The 15,966-nt window shown below is 40.2% G+C and overlaps 1 protein-coding gene across 5 annotated transcripts in view; it reads right to left on the reverse strand.

Annotated features, from left to right (window-relative positions):
* Positions 1-12,864, reverse strand: part of LOC121912151 (girdin-like) — a 76,035-nt gene extending 63,171 nt beyond the window's left edge. For all 5 annotated transcript variants that reach the window (XM_042434243.1, XM_042434244.1, XM_042434245.1 and 2 more), the window contains exons 1-2: positions 10,886-12,864; positions 10,652-10,752 (exon numbers count right to left, since the gene is read on the reverse strand). In XM_042434243.1, the coding sequence (XP_042290177.1) occupies positions 10,652-10,752; positions 10,886-10,948 (164 nt within the window). In that variant the 5' untranslated portion in view covers positions 10,949-12,864. The remainder of the gene's footprint in view (positions 1-10,651; positions 10,753-10,885) is intronic.
* Between the last annotated feature and the right edge of the window lie 3,102 nt (positions 12,865-15,966).

The following is a 15,966-nucleotide window of genomic DNA, read 5'->3' on the forward strand; positions in this document are numbered from 1 at the left end:
CATGTTTTAGTGAGCCTCAGACATTCCACAAACTCATTCTATCTCCTCACCGCTGTTATCTAAACCAATCCTTACTACAATTCGCATATCTATGGAAATTACCTTTAGAATACCAAACCACATTTGATCTCAAACCTCTTTTCAAACCACATTTACTGACAAGATAATTGTTGTTACTGCCCAATACAAAAAACAAGAGTTTTCTGACAATTTCTGTCTCTTTGGAGCGCTTGACATGTCAACTATCTGTCAGTCACATGGTCAGTAGTAGGCAGCCATCCATGTGCTTATTACCCAATTGCTTTCTCATGTTTTATTTGTGGTGAAGTTAACATAGCATGACCTCTTAACTCCTTCCTTTGACAGCATGAGTAGTATTCATTGAAAGTAGAGCTGCAACAAATAGTCAATGAATTGATCATCAGAAAAAAATATTGTGATAACTGAATAATTTTTAAACCAAAAATGCTAAATTTTTGCTGGTTGTAACTTCTTGAATGTGAGGATTTGATGTCATACATGACAGTAAATTGAATATGTTTTGGTTTTGGACCGTTGAGGACGTCACCATGAACTCTAAGAAATTATAACTGGCATTTTTCACCATTTTCTGACATTTTATAAACCAAACATCAATCCATCGTGAAAATAATCGTTAGTTGCAGCCCTAATTAAAAGCTTGTTGAATGTCATTTTTTGTAAATTTGACAAGCTAAAGGTTAATGAGCTAAAGACATGTTGCATTAACGTGATATCATCTGACCCCCAAAGGGAAATTCCTATTTCACAGACTCCCTACTTCACAGATCCGAGGTGTTGACAAAACAGCAACACTAGAGCTGATGTGGATTCCCCATGTAGCAGAGGGGCCACTTGCTGTCATAATTTGCAGGTTTCAAATATTTGTAAAATGCAGTGGGTTTTTGCCATTCACACTTCTTCCAAACCGACATAACTCCTTGTTGACTCTTATATAACATGGTTATTCTAGACTGGATCTTGATGGCAGCTCCACAGTAAAAAAAAAAATAACACTCTTGATGAACAATGCATAAATAATTTTTACAGAATGGAAACTGTCTTTTATACATGCTATGGCAAATTTATTTGTAAAAACAATTTGTAATGTATTTCAGACCTTACCATACATCAACCCCAAGAAGGAAAAATAATAAAAATCCTCCCAGCCTCCCAAAAAACATTATCCCTGCAATTAATTTATGATGATGATACATTTGCCATGGGACTGTCTAGGAAAACAACACTAATCATGTGGTTGAGACTCCAGTCTTACATCAACACTGTTAGAGAGCAGCTCTATTTTTCACGATATGTACTTAAGACTTCAAAGCATGTACATCCCATGACCTATATATGGGGGTCAACATCCATTTAGTATGGGGGAGGAGAGTCCTGGCTGCTTGTGAATATATGCATGCTTGTAGTGTGCAGCACATGTTTAGTCATGCATGTGTGTGCATGTTTGCATCTGTGCTCTCGTGCTTCAGAATTGCACCGCCATGTCTGTAATAAAGGTTAATCCTGAAATACCACAAACACAGTGTATAATAAAGATTTTCTTATGTGTATTATTTGCTTTGCTGTGTTTGAGAGGGGAGGTTGACGGTGAAGGATTGTTTGACTTCCTTAAGGACATTCAGCTTGGTGGATGCTTGCAGTCACAGGGGTGGGGGGTGGCATCTTCCTCATCACTATACCATGCTGCTGCTGTGTTTCTATTAAGGCCAATTATACCTACAACAGTTCCACAAAAACTATTAGAACCCAACTATGAATTTACTCTTAACTTATGTGTTGATGACAAAAAAAACCCCAAAAAAACAGTTCTGCCAAGCATCTCCTGGAAAGGTGTTTTTATCTTAACATATGCTAATTATAGTGTGTATTTATTGCTATAGCACCCTAAATACAACTTTTAATAAAAGGCACAATACTTGTTATGTCACACAGAGAAGAAGGGCAGAATTTCTAGTTCCAAATGAAAAAGCCTTGTCTTTCAAGTCAAATGGCTGTAGTGTGGATGTGTTAATTAGTCTTCTGATCAGCCTCCGCCCTGATACACACACACACACACACACACACACTCATGCTAATCAGAAGGACACAGGGTTCTTTTTAATACTGGTCTAAATGAACAGTCATGTGACCTCCCCATCTCCCCCCGCCACACACACATGCAGCCCTTTCAAGGTCCATAGTAGGGGGTCTATTTAACCCCTTAATTAAAAAGCACAGTGGAGGCTGTAATCCTGTCAGGGCGAGGAGGGTGATGCGGCAAATGAGTTGTGAGAGAGAAAGAGACTGAAAAAGACAGATAGACAGCAGGGAAAGGGTTTCCCATTCACACATTCCTTCACCACCAGTGAGGCAGCCAAGAACATGGCGGCCACAGCAACAAGACCATAGCAACGGCACACAATCCACCCCTCGTTTCTTTGGCTCCCTCTCTGATGCCACACATAAGCACGCGACAGCCCGACCACCCCCTCCCTTCCCCCTTGGGGATCAGCAAGTGAATAAATACAAGGACTTAGAACCCTAATGGGGGTCAAATATCCCAGATATTACCTCCCTCCGTGTTCCTGCTGATACAGTAAACCTGAGACTTTAAATAGACAAATAGATTAGGGATAGACAGCCAGAAGGCCAGCTGAACAGCCAGCAAGACAGACAACTAGTCAGCAAGTCAGCCAGACGGCCAATCAATAAGCCGGACTATCGGTGCTGTCGATAGGCAGAGAGTAGAGCCTGGGGACACTGGGCTTTCTCCTCTCATCTCCTGGCTTTGATTGGCTGGGTAGGTTAGGGAGTAGTGTTAACCTATATATGACAGGCTACATTACAGTCAGCATGGGCAGCCAGGCACATGCCATACACACACACACAGAAAGCAGTGTAAATGCACACACACAAAGAAAAAAATGCAGGCTACATTTGGCCACGTGTTTGGGATAGAGCCTATGAGCTGTACAGTCCAAACATAGCACGGGAGTGTGTGTTTGTGTCTAATGTGTATTTGAGAGGGACACACACACACACACACACACACACACACACACACAGGGATAGCCAACAGCAAAGAGGAATCTGGGGGATGAGCTGATTAGCAGCCATGCTAAGGATAACAGTTCAGTTCGGGATAATTCATTGGGTATGTTTCTGTAATGCCCACATCCACTCATAACACATTGGAACATGCAATCAAGATTGACAAAATGTCAAAATTTTAACCAGTGTGTCCACAATACAGCATCAAACTCCTTTACCCAGATCAAAGTAATAAACCATTAACTTGCCTTGTAGAAACACAACTTACCCAATAATGAATAAAATTGAGATTTTTTTGTTTGGGAAGTTTCCTACTGACTTGTAGGCTGTGTGGAAGCTGACAAGCCAATAGGAAATAATACTGGGAAAATGTACTCATATATGTAAATAGATCTATGGGATATTTATGTTGGATTTCACAGAATAAAAACATATTACTCTGTGAAAAACAGTGACTACATGTCAGTAGTATGTATGACATAGTTCAAGGGTAATCTGGCTCTGTAAATCAAATCATGCGTACTCCAAGTAGAACCTCATTGCAAGCAAGATAACCCTGTTTAAGTGTTTACACGACAGTAGCAATAATTGGAATTTTCCCTTAATCTTGTTATAATCAAAATACTGGAGTTCATGTATACACACTGACCGCCTTTCCAAGTGGAAGCTTTTAAGTACAATAAGCACAAACAAGCAAGCTAACCACTACTTTTACAAATGCAGTTCATCTCAAACTAGTAACAACTGAATTAAGTTGGTAAAATTCATATTCTCAACCAATCTCAGCATATGATATACAAATATACCATGTAAGTATCAGTATCAGTTTGTACTGCTAAGATATTTGAAAATAACTGCATCCTCTTCTCTCATTCCAGACCCTTTTCCCATGGGAACTGTAGTATACAAACAGACCAGTGAGGATCTGACTATTTGTATGTGGTTCTCAGCACCCCATTTCCTTGTCTTGGATTTTCATGGACTCATTTCTCTCTCGTCTTTGTCTTTCTGTTTCCACTGGGCCTCTTCCCATTCCTCTCCTCTGCCATTGTATCCATAGGTACTGCAGCTAAACTCACTGCTGCCAAGCTGGATGCCATTAGATGTATTACTTTGTACTGGACAAGCACTTAAGACCATAAAGCATTGAAACAAAATTCAATGTCTCAAAAAACAAGGCAAAATGTCATGTATTATAATGGCTCACAAAGTAAATCCTGGATGGTCTACAATTGATTCAATATGTCAACATATTCATGCCATAAACTCTGCTCTGAGTTTCTCCTCTTCACAGAAATACTGTACTTGGTCACTGATTAATTCTGCTTTGCTGTTAATTCTCGATGTTAAGCTGCTATTAATGAAACTCAATACTTCCTGCAGATGTTTCACAGCAAAGGTCTTCCAGGGAACAGAAGGGATTCTGCCCCCTGAGCCGCTGAAGGGCCTGTAACATGAAACGAACCAAGGAAGTGTTGAGTTTGCATTAAACAGCAAATGAGCACAGCAGCAAATTAACACAGGAAAAAGGAACAGATGAGACAAAAGTCAAATATAACGCAGGGGAAATGGGAAACTGAAAATAAACATCTGTCTCTAACAATATATCAGTCTCAAATAAAGACCCAGTTCTCTCTTTAGTTGAGGTAAATAATATTTAAGAATTTACAGTATTCATCTCCATTTGACATACCCTTACATAAATGGTACAAGTATCATTACATCCGAAAACACAATGTTCAGTTGTTGTGGGCAGTGCGTACACAAATGAAATGCAGCACAATTGACCAGTTAAATAGTATCTATGCTATCTGCTGACACAAGCTGGCGCAGCCCAGAAATTCCAACTAATCTCAAGAATCCATTACCTTAAATGTCGACCACTGTATAAATCACTGGTATTAAAGATCGATTTTGCTGTGAAACGAATGGCAAACCTGTGTCTAAAGTACTAAAATGGTCCCTGTGGGGTTTAAAGTGTCCTTGGTTCTGGGGTCTTGTGTGCCTCACATTAGCACAGGCTTGTTAAAGTTTTGTCCTCTCAAGGTCACAGCTGCTGTTTCCTGTCTAACTTGATACACACCCCCAGACAGAATCAGAGAGGATGGCATGACACAAAGATGATTATGAGAGTGGCCAGATTTATGTCCGATTCTACACTTTGATGCAGAGGGCTGTGGACACCACAATCAGGCAGTAGCAGTGGGGGAACTGAACAGACTGACAATCCCAGCAGCAGATCTGCCTGCTTCTTTTCTCTAGTCCAGCTGGAATCTCAACTATGTCTGCTGTAACTAGCCCAGGAGAACGCCAACAAAGGCTTCAACGTGCTGCTCAAAGAAAACAGAGAAGAGAAAGGGGAGGTAGGGCAGGAGAGGTGAGGCATGGACAGAGCAGGAGACACAGAAGTGAAGGAGAGAGAGAGAGAAAAACCAGCAGGAGGGACGGGAGAAAGATGGAAAGAGCAAGAGGTAGCAGTAGGTGTTGAGACATGATTAAATAAGAGGGATGACAGACTGAAAAGAACTGAGAAGTATAGAACAAATGAGGGATGACACAAAAACCAGGTGAGAAAAAAGAAGTAGGCTTACGATGTCAGATGAATAAGACAAAGAAGGAGGAGAGCAAAGGACCATTAAATTTAAAATGGCATTTTAAAAATATTTGCTGAACTCCATATACTAAGATCATTTGTGTCTTATACTTGATTAGGTCAAACAGGACCCATCAACATGAATTTCGTTCCTCAAGGATGCTGCATGCAAATAGGTCTTAATTAGGGCTGCAACTAATGATTTTCATTATTGATTAATCTGGCAATTATTTTCTACTAATCGATAAGTTATTTGGTCTTTACTATGTCAGAAAATAGTGAAAACTGCCTGTTATAATTTCCCAGAGTCCAAGTTGACGTCTTCATATGTATTGTTTTATTCAACCAACAGTCCAAAACTCAAAGATACTCAGTTTATTATCATGTTTGACAAAGAAAAGCATTGAATAATCACATATGAGAAGCTGAAACCAGCTTAATGTTTGGCAATTTCATGCATAATAAAATTACTAAAACAATAATTCAATTATCAAAATAGTTTTTTGATCAATCATTACAGCTCTAGTCTTAATTTTTCTCATTTCTACATTGCTGTCTCCATTTCTGTTATAACTTAAGCCTCTCAAACAGCCAAGAGTCCTCATTCAAAAACAGCAGAGAAAGATGGATGTCATGTTGAGATAAACAACCGGGGAAGAGCTGACTCATATGTCTCTTTGCATGCAGCCTTTCCTAGATTCTGTCTGTAACAATAAAATGTTGCCAGATGGTTGTCTAACCTCAAAATATTCTACTAGAGCAACAAAGCCATAAAAAAGCATAGCATATACATAATGTAGCCACCATATGTTAGCATAACTATTACCAGATAATCAAGTGATGCATCTGACAGTCTACAGTAGAATAAGTAAGAATAAGTAATCTTCAACAGAAGACCACATGAGTCCACACAGATGTCATTCATTGTTGCCCCCTCTCCAAACTAAAACTCTTCTACAAAGCTCATTGGTCAAGTTCTGAGTGTGTTTGTGTATGCATGAGGTGTCGAAAAGCTAATGCTGTTATGAAAGGAAGTGATGACAGGCGTAGTAAGGACTATATTCTGCGTATGCGAGCCTGCACATTGGATTTACCGTAATGCGGCCTTGAGAGAAAATAGGGCTGTGCAGGGTTTCAAATCTGCATTCAGCATTAATAGATCCATATTCAGTGACTCATAGGTTTACTATGATAGACAACCACTGGCAAGGAAGAACTATGCAGATAAAAATGCTGGAAGGAGATGGCTGCCTTCACGTTATTTATACTCTCATCCCCATGAGTGCAGCCATTCAGACAGATTTACAGGACAGACATGCATGGATCTGTCTGAATATTCAAGCCAAAAGAAATATCAACCTGAGGAACATGCCGAACAGCATTCTTTTCATAATCCACACCTTTTACCTCTCTACGCACAAAAAAAAAAAATCAGTTATTCGACTAACTTTCAGGGTTAAAGTTGGGTCACACAGTTATGCAATGCAAGACGTTCTTAAAAAAGACGACATAACCCGCTGCACCAGTCAACACAACAAATGTGTGACTGATTTGCAAGACTGATCAACTATGACACATTAAATCTCCTTTTTTTTATTGCTGCAAGTGTCTATCTCAATCACATAACTTCGTCCCAACAGCCGGTAGAGGACAGACAGACTGGTTGACCAAAAAGGCCGATGAGCCAGCACGGGTCTACAAAATTGGCAGGAAAGCAGGGAATTCAACTGGACAGTTGTCACTCTGGCAAAAATTTAATTGGCTCCCACTTGCTGAGCGGGAAAACTAATTGGTTTGACAGCACTGAGGAGGCAATCTAATTGGCTAGGTAATGTCAGTCACAAGAGGGCAGTGGGGGGAGGGGACATGGTGCCATCTGGGTGTCAGCAAACCGTTAGATAATCCCGAGGTCCCTCTACACTTCTCTCCCATGCTGTCCCAATGACAACTGCTGCCAACCTGTCTGCCATGTCTCTTGCTTAGCGCGAGACAGACACTCACAAAGCAACACTACAGATTATACAACAGCTGAAATCGCCAGTTAAAATGTTGAAAGCACAAGTTTCATAGAAATACGTAAGTAAGTAAGTAGTCACGAGACAATAAGAGTAAAATATTTTAACGTTTATTAATGTGTGTGTATCTTTAAAGTTTTAGCATCCATCATGGGAGGTAAGTGTGTTTCTTGGCTGCCAAAAACATTTTCTGTGTTATCAACAGTGTAGTAAACTCCAGCGGGGTTTTTTTTTTGTGTGTGTAAACAGCAGCTACTAGCTGGAGGCGAGCACCAGCGGAGCCCTTTTTAGCATGACTGGATCAATCGCAAGCAGCGCAATGCCAGCTAACACTCACTATATTTAAAGCTGTCAGAACAGAGGGGGTGAGGAGGAAACAAAATGTGTAAGCGAGAGTGTGTGTGTGTGTGTGTTGGAATGAATGCAATCCCTGTTAATTATCGCCTGCAGTTTTTCAAAGAAGTCTGGAAACTCACCTGTGGTTTCTAAAGTTACTTTTAATGAGAAAAAAAGACAAACAGAAAGATGGAGAAGGAGGGAAGGAGGGGTTACAAAAACACCCAAGCAGTCATTCCAGTCAACATAAATGTGAACAAACCATCATGTACCGTGTTTCAACGACATTTCTCTCTTAACACTGAATTATCCCATGTTAAGTAAAAAAAAAAAAACACTGCACATGAATAGGACGAGGAAAAAAAAGATATGTCTTTGATGAGTGCCATCAACCTAAAAACGCCCTGCAGCTGCTGCAAAGTTTAGACGCATGAGCTGTAAATATGCACTTTTGCTTGTGATACAGCCTATTTCAGTTCACTGAGTCTACTGGAGGTGACCACATAATGCTAGTAAAGTGGGAGAGGCAGACAAAGAGCAGACTCACCAACACAACATCTGATCATTACTGTAGGCCTTCTGTGTGGGAGGGTGACTGGTCAAGACGACTACCAACAGCTGCCGGACTCCAAAACCAAATGCAGGCGCTCACACTCACACGCAAAAAAACACGCACAGATACATACTCCCACACAGACACAGAAGTCCTGAATGTAAGGGCGCACACACACATACACACACACATACATACATAAACACAGGGAGCTGGCTGTGACTGGCAATCCCCGACATCCTGTCAGGCGATCACTAAGCCAGTCACAGTTCATTTCAGCTCAACGCTGGCTGTTCTCTACAGCAGCACTCAACCAACCACAGAAAATTCCCGTCCAGCTCATTCTATTTATTTGCAGACAGAAATCCTACTGAGGACCTGACATACATCTCAGAGGAGCTGTGGCGTTGTCATGTGGTTCGGGAAACCAGGGCTTGAACTTGAATTTGGCGTGACACCCTCTTGCTCTTTCCTTTTCCTGTCATGTTAAAGGGTTTTTACCATTTTGGTGAATTCTTTGCTGTCTCACTCACTCCTCCAACCCTCCCCCCATATATCCTTCCGGTTGCTCTCCATTATACAATGTCCCATATGGGAAATTACTCTAAAAATACTGCTGAATAGTTCACCATTTTGAAGAGGCTGGATGTGGAGGAGGAAAGATGCCCTGATCTGACTGAACTTGTGATGGACTCCCTAAACACCTTTCTGTTCTGAAAGATACCTGTTAGTGTGTAGACGGAGCCTGGAGGAGGAGAAGTAGGTGGGACAACAAACAAGGGAAAGAGAGGTGAAAACTGAAGGTAGGCGGTTTAGCAGAGTGATACAGCTGAGCAGCAGGAGGTCGAGGACAGTGGAAGAGGACAGGAAAAACGAGACACCATCCAGAGACAGGAAATAGCCAGTTTGGTTTAATCAGCTCCTCGTGCTACACAGCTACAGCTTATCCCTTCTAAAAACAATTCACACTGGATGCTAAAGAAAACTGTACAGATATAAATACAGAGAGAGACTTGTGCAAAAGACCAACTTCGCCTTAAGCATACAATCCTACTAATCTGACCTACAGATATAAGAGATACTGAAGCGAGGTGATACGATAAGTTGTCCAATGAAACTGCAACACAATATAATCTCTTAGTAAGAGGAAATCAGTTCCACTGGGAGCAGGCTCAGTTGACCAATCCTTCGACAGGCAAGCACGAGGAGTAAATGCTGACAGTGTGGAGTTTGGCATTAACGGAAAAATATGAAAAACTGGCCTGCATGCGGGAAGTAGCAGTCTGGAGCGCAGACAAAGGAATGGAAAGCTGTCCTGTATCATGCTACATATACACACAAACACACATTAGGAGGTGACAGAGTAGACAGAATTGACAACTAATACAGCAGCATACTCCAGCATCCTCCCCTTTCTCTCCATCAAGAGATCTGCCAAAACATCTAATTAAAAACAGACAAACGTGTGTCCGTGGTGGCCTGCTACATTAGCTGCTGTATTCTGCAATGCTACTACCTGCGTTTCTCCAGGCTTAAGGCTTCTATTTCTAGTTTAATCTACAGCACAGCAGGAAACGTGAGCTCTGCAGCTTCCAGGGGCGGGGTGTCTTCCAGTCCTCTGCAGATGACAGTGTAGGGTGACTGAAAAAAAACAGAGCTACTGGAGGTTTTGGAGCTGCTTGCTGCCCTCCTTGTACCCTGGATGCTTGCAGATAACCAGCGCAGCTCCAAGGGATCCTAACAATAACTGTCTGCAAAGACTTCTGACTGTGTGACCCATTATTACCCCCAATACAAGATCCCATTGTGTGTAGCCTACATTCACTTCAGCAGACAATTTCAAGTGCTGGACAGAGGTTCAGGTTCTTGAAGGATTGCTTAATTTGCTCATGAGTGGATGACCCCTTTAAAAGCCCCAGGGTGGGTATCATTTGCGAGCCCTCCTCCACACCACTAGTCCCAGTACATTGAGCAAACAGATTGCACATGTATCCATTTAAGTGTTGAAAGTGGCACCATGGCTGCCACTGCAGAAGATAGATGGATTGCTCTGGAAAATTTCTCAATCTGTGTCAAGTTACTTACATCTCAAGCATGATCTCGTTCAGGTAAATCCCATCCACTAATTCAATATATTCCGATAATGTGGTGCCATCGGTCACAGTCGGCTGCCCGACTGTCTTTACCTGGAAATAAATGGGACAATGCAAATAGGTGTTAAGATAATCAATAAACGTTTAAAAGAAATGCTTACAAAGGGCAGAGGTGTTTAATTAGTGAGCTTAAGACGCATTTGAATAGTTAATTAGGGGAGCTTACCCAGCAGACCAGAGGCGTGAGCATAAACTGCTCCAGTAAAGGGGTGAAAACCTCGCTTTCCATATTTTCCAGAGCAACTGGCGCCGTTTATTTCAGCAAATATGGAGAAGAAAAATGTGCACTCCTTGGGAGAAATACAGTATGGCGTTTTGTTTAGACTCCACTCATGTGGTTGATTCAATTAAATCGACGCTCATTTTGGCTAACGGCCGCTGAAAAACGTCAGGAGAAGAAGAAGAAGAAGGAAAAAAAAACGTTAATCCACAATCTTCAACTGCCAACGGCTGGTTTTGGCTACTTCATGGAAACGGTAAGAAATCACATTTTTTTGTTTGTTTGTTTTAAAAAAGCCTTAGAGCTTAAAATGAAGCCTCTAATTAAGCGTCCTGACTTAGTTATCTATCTACAGAAATAAGCAGACTGCATGAGACCTGTGCCAGGTGTGGTTTTATGCTAGCAGCTCACTCTGAAAAAAAAACGGACCGTTACTAGCAAAAAAATAAGGGAAAAAAAAGATCCAGCTCACAAGACATTAACGGGGAAATATTCCTCCGGTGCGACGAAATTAAAGAAAATATCAAGTGTAAAGAAAATCCAGATGTTTAAGGTCCTGGTTTTAAAATCGTCGGTTTACTCCTCATATTTATTGTAAAGTCGTTTCTGGCCGGTTACTCGTCTTCTCCGGTGTGTCTCCGTTCAAATGCTGCATATTACTGAGGAGAAGGAGAGCTGAGGATGACTGGAGGACACATAGCACCGCCTCCATCTCTGCCTCTCCTGTGCATCTCCCTCCGCCTCCTTTGCTCTAAAAAGAAAGAAAGAAAAAAAAATAGGGCATCCATTCAGTTTATATTTCTTTTCAGGGTCTTGTTGTCAGTTATATCTGTTAGAAAAACAACAGCACAATTAAATGGTTTCAAGAGCACTGTTGGAAAGAAGCAAGGTTTTTCAAAGAATGATGCAGAAAGAAATGGGATAGGAGTAAGTTTGCATGCAGCTCTAGTCCTGTAATTTATGGGCTATGGCATACTCTATTTTTAGCTAATTTTCTCCTCAGCTAATAAAAAATACTGGGAATCTATGCACATCTATTGTCTGCATTTCCAGCACACAACACATTAGAGCAGCAAGGCAAGTAGGCTACTGACACCTGGTGGTAAAGAGGCTGCTGTAAATGTACAGTAAAGGGTTTGGTCTGGGAGCTTGATCCAATAATAAGGTTAAAAAGGAGCGCTTTTTAAATTGAAATCAATGTTCCTCTCTCAGAAAAATCATTAGTTATCCTTAATAACTACAGCAATATGTTTTTCCCAAAGTGTGTGATGCTTTATTTGCAGTTGCATATCACATCCTCGTTGACAAAATAGGTATTTTAATAGGCAGGTATTAAAAGCATCATACTACACCAAAATACCAAATGTATACCAAACTATACCAAATATAAGACAAGTTAAGACACTTGCATGGAATTAAAAACTATGATTAAAATAAATACATGTTAAACTGTAATTGAGTCAGAATTTGTAATTGGTTCTTGCTGAAAGAAGCTCTTTAATGGAGGCTGAGAGCAGCTATTCACTACAAATTTGAAACAGGAAATGCACAGTAGTTTTAAACTTCAGTTTATACCAACAACCAGCAGTTATTCTAAACACACAGTGTTTCTGTTAGCTGTATCAGCAGCAAGGTAATAACTGCAAGTTAGACTCTAAGTCATTCACTATAGAGGTAGGAGACACCTAATCAACAACTGATGAATGGCTCTGTCGGTGTGAATAGGAACCAGAGGCTGTGTGGCCAAATAGTCAATTAAAACACAATCACTGGTTTGGGAACTGGGGCTCTGGGTCTCCTCTCAGGAACCCAGTTGGAATGAATGGATTATTGTATTTTACCCCTAAAACTTTTAGTAAGCACAATTCAGCAGCAGCTCTCTTGGAGAAACACAGGGTCTCATTTGCATCTAGAATAACGGTTGCTGTTGTTGGTGTTTCAGCTCGAGGGTATTCTGTGTAAGATCCTGGCTAGACCTGTCTTGTTTTTTGCATAACGTGTTGGACTGGAGGGATGTAAGCTGGGTGAGTGCACATCAGGAGGTTACAGAATGAAGTGCAGCTTCTTGAAAATGCAGCCAGAACAGCCTTCCAAAAACCACCAAAAGTAGGATTATGTTTTCTGTATTTGTCTGTCACTTAGGCTGGAGTGTTCATCTTCATCTAGACATTAAATCACTCATCCCAGGCTCTGCTTTTAATTTTTGGGCAAAGTCACATATGTTTTAAAATAGTATGTCTGACTATATATTTAACCACCTCTACAAGGAGAAGACTGGTTTTGGGTAACATCTGGCATCTGACATTGCAATAGTACTGCTTAGAGACTCCTCAAAACCAAATGTGAAAAAAGTCTACTTGTTTTTTGTAGAAATGCCTTTTTATGACATATCTTGCACTCTGAATACCAGTACTACTGCATAATTTTACCTTTTTTCCTGTTAGGTTCACAATTTTGAAGTCTGCCTCAAAATAGTCAGATGTCCGTATGAACATTGAAACAGGTCTTTGCTTGTTGTAATGCTTGTTCATACAGACCATTAGAAGATCCTCTCCAAATTTCCTTATACATTGTAAGTGATGGAGGATAAAATCCACAGTCTTTGTTTTGAGCAAAAATGTATTTAAGAGTTCATCTGAAGATAATATGTATAATATGATAATATAAGGTAATATAAGTCTGAGTTAGTCAAATAAAGTGAATATCTTCCACAGTTAGTCCGTTTAGTAAAAAAAAAACCCTCTGTCTGTCTCAATGGACAGTGTTTCCCTCCTCAGCTGCAGTTGAAGGATCATAACAAAAAGAGGGAACATGGCATTAAAAAGAAAGTGATAATGATTTGATTTGACTAATTTGGACAGCTGAAGCTTCATATTAGCCTCAAATAAACTTTTAAATACATTTTTGCACAGAGGGAGGGTTGTTGGTTTTGTCCATTATAACTTACATTGAAAGTGCACCATGAAGGGACCTTTCAATGGAGGACTGATTACAGCAAGAAAAATGTGCCAATGTTAATTTGGGCACCTGACAATTGTTTTATGACAGACTTGGAAATGTGTCAACCTATAACATCCTTTAAAGCCCCTGAAAGTGTGGTTTCAAATCTTAAAGTGAACCGATGCAACTTTTGCTGAACATTACAGGATAATGTTTGCCAAAATGTCGTATAACAGTGGCACAAGCAAGGAGGAATTGTAAAGTCTTAGACTGACTCAGTAATATGCTTTAAAAACAACAATATCTATCTGAACTTAGATAGATTAGCTAACAGTATCCACTATAAGCTACTGGTCATACCAGAACAAGTAAGGCAGTAGCAGCAAAACTTCTCATCGTATTGAACCAAGAAAGAGTTTATTTCTTAGGAATTAAACTTTTAATTTAAATGTTGCATACTCTCACATTAAATATTTCTCTATAACATTAACCATTCATGACTAAATGTGCAACAATCAAAGTAAAAACATCTTTAGTTATTATCATAATGGTCAAAAACTCAGCTAATCTGCGTCATTGGCATTGTGCGATTGAGTTGTTTAACAGTGCTGTCAACATAAGCAAACAGCGCCACATCTGTCATCACATTTTGATTCAAATGTGGCTAAATCTGGAGTGGTGCACAGAGATGATGAACATGATATTGCCTATTTGAGTCCTGCCCACTTCAAACTACTGAGAAGAGCACAGAAAAAAACAAAAAATACAGAAAATCGCTCGTCAAATAAACAAAACTGTCCAACTTTGGAATAAAATATTGTGTTCAAGTCAGACCCAGTTGTTCAGAGTAATAAGCTGATTGAGAAAAAAAGCTTTCAGGGCCTTTAATATCTTTTATGCTTTGTTCTCTCATCATTGCTTTGTCCACTGCTCCCACAGCAATTCAATCTCCCCTTAGAAATCAATGAAGTTTATCGTATCTTAACAAGCTAAAATAAAAAGACGGGGAACTTGCTTCAGAACCAACTCAAATCAAGTCTTTTCAAATCAAATCCAGCTTTTTTTTTCCTGAGCTAACAAAGCAACCCACAGACATCTCTACAAGCTGTATCACCCCAGTAGACGATTAAACACTGACGCACATAATGAAAACCTTTCATGGCTCGTGTAGTGCCTGCTAAACCACACAGCAGCCTGAACACAATTATGTTCTCATTAATTACTGTAGAGGATTAGATGGATATTTCATATAGCTCAATGTGTGTGTTTGTATGAGTTAGATTCATTAACCTTGTCTTGAACAGGGTATTCATGTCTGTTTCATTAAAATCTATTACTCATGATGCTTTTATGGAGTTTTGTCACAAAACAGCATCTACCTCCTCCTAATGACTCAGTGATTGTGTGGACCCGCAGCAGCATTCCTCACACACACTCAGCTCTGAAAGCTACCCAAAACTACCCAGTGGAAACAATCCAACCGCCTCTTTTGGCTCAAACCCTACAGAACCACTGCACATATGGAAACACATGGACATTTTTCCTCTAGTTGGTATTAATCTAGCCCAGGGAAAAGAATCCACTGACCACAAAGCACCGCTGCTCTGAAATCCACAACAGCAAAAAATAAATTCCCTTTCTGAGCAACCGGATGACCTCGCAGCGCCTCTCTCACAGATGAAATTCTCTGTCTTCTTCACATGACTGCAGTTTTCTGTTAGTTATTTCACTGGAATTTACAAGTAACCACAAATATTTTGAGTTGGAGCTGTGCTGATCTCATGCAGCCTTGAATGCGAGGTGGGCTGACTAACGCTGGGCAGAACCATTTTCGTAACATAACCTACATTGACTTCCCCAAATGAGGTTATATGACTGATAATACAAGTAGATGAGTAATGGATTTAGAAACCCTCATAAATCTGAGTCATCCATTACATCACAAACATTAGGATTCATCCTGGGAGGACAATGAATATTCATACCAAATTTCATGGCAATCTTGTCAGTGTTTGCTATGTTTACTTGTCACGAACCAACCATGGTTTATATAATATGTAAAATGCTCTGTGATTACACTGTATGTG

This window comes from Thunnus maccoyii, chromosome 14 (assembly GCF_910596095.1).
Source record: "Thunnus maccoyii chromosome 14, fThuMac1.1, whole genome shotgun sequence".
In the NCBI taxonomy this organism is placed as follows: Eukaryota; Metazoa; Chordata; class Actinopteri; order Scombriformes; family Scombridae; genus Thunnus; species Thunnus maccoyii.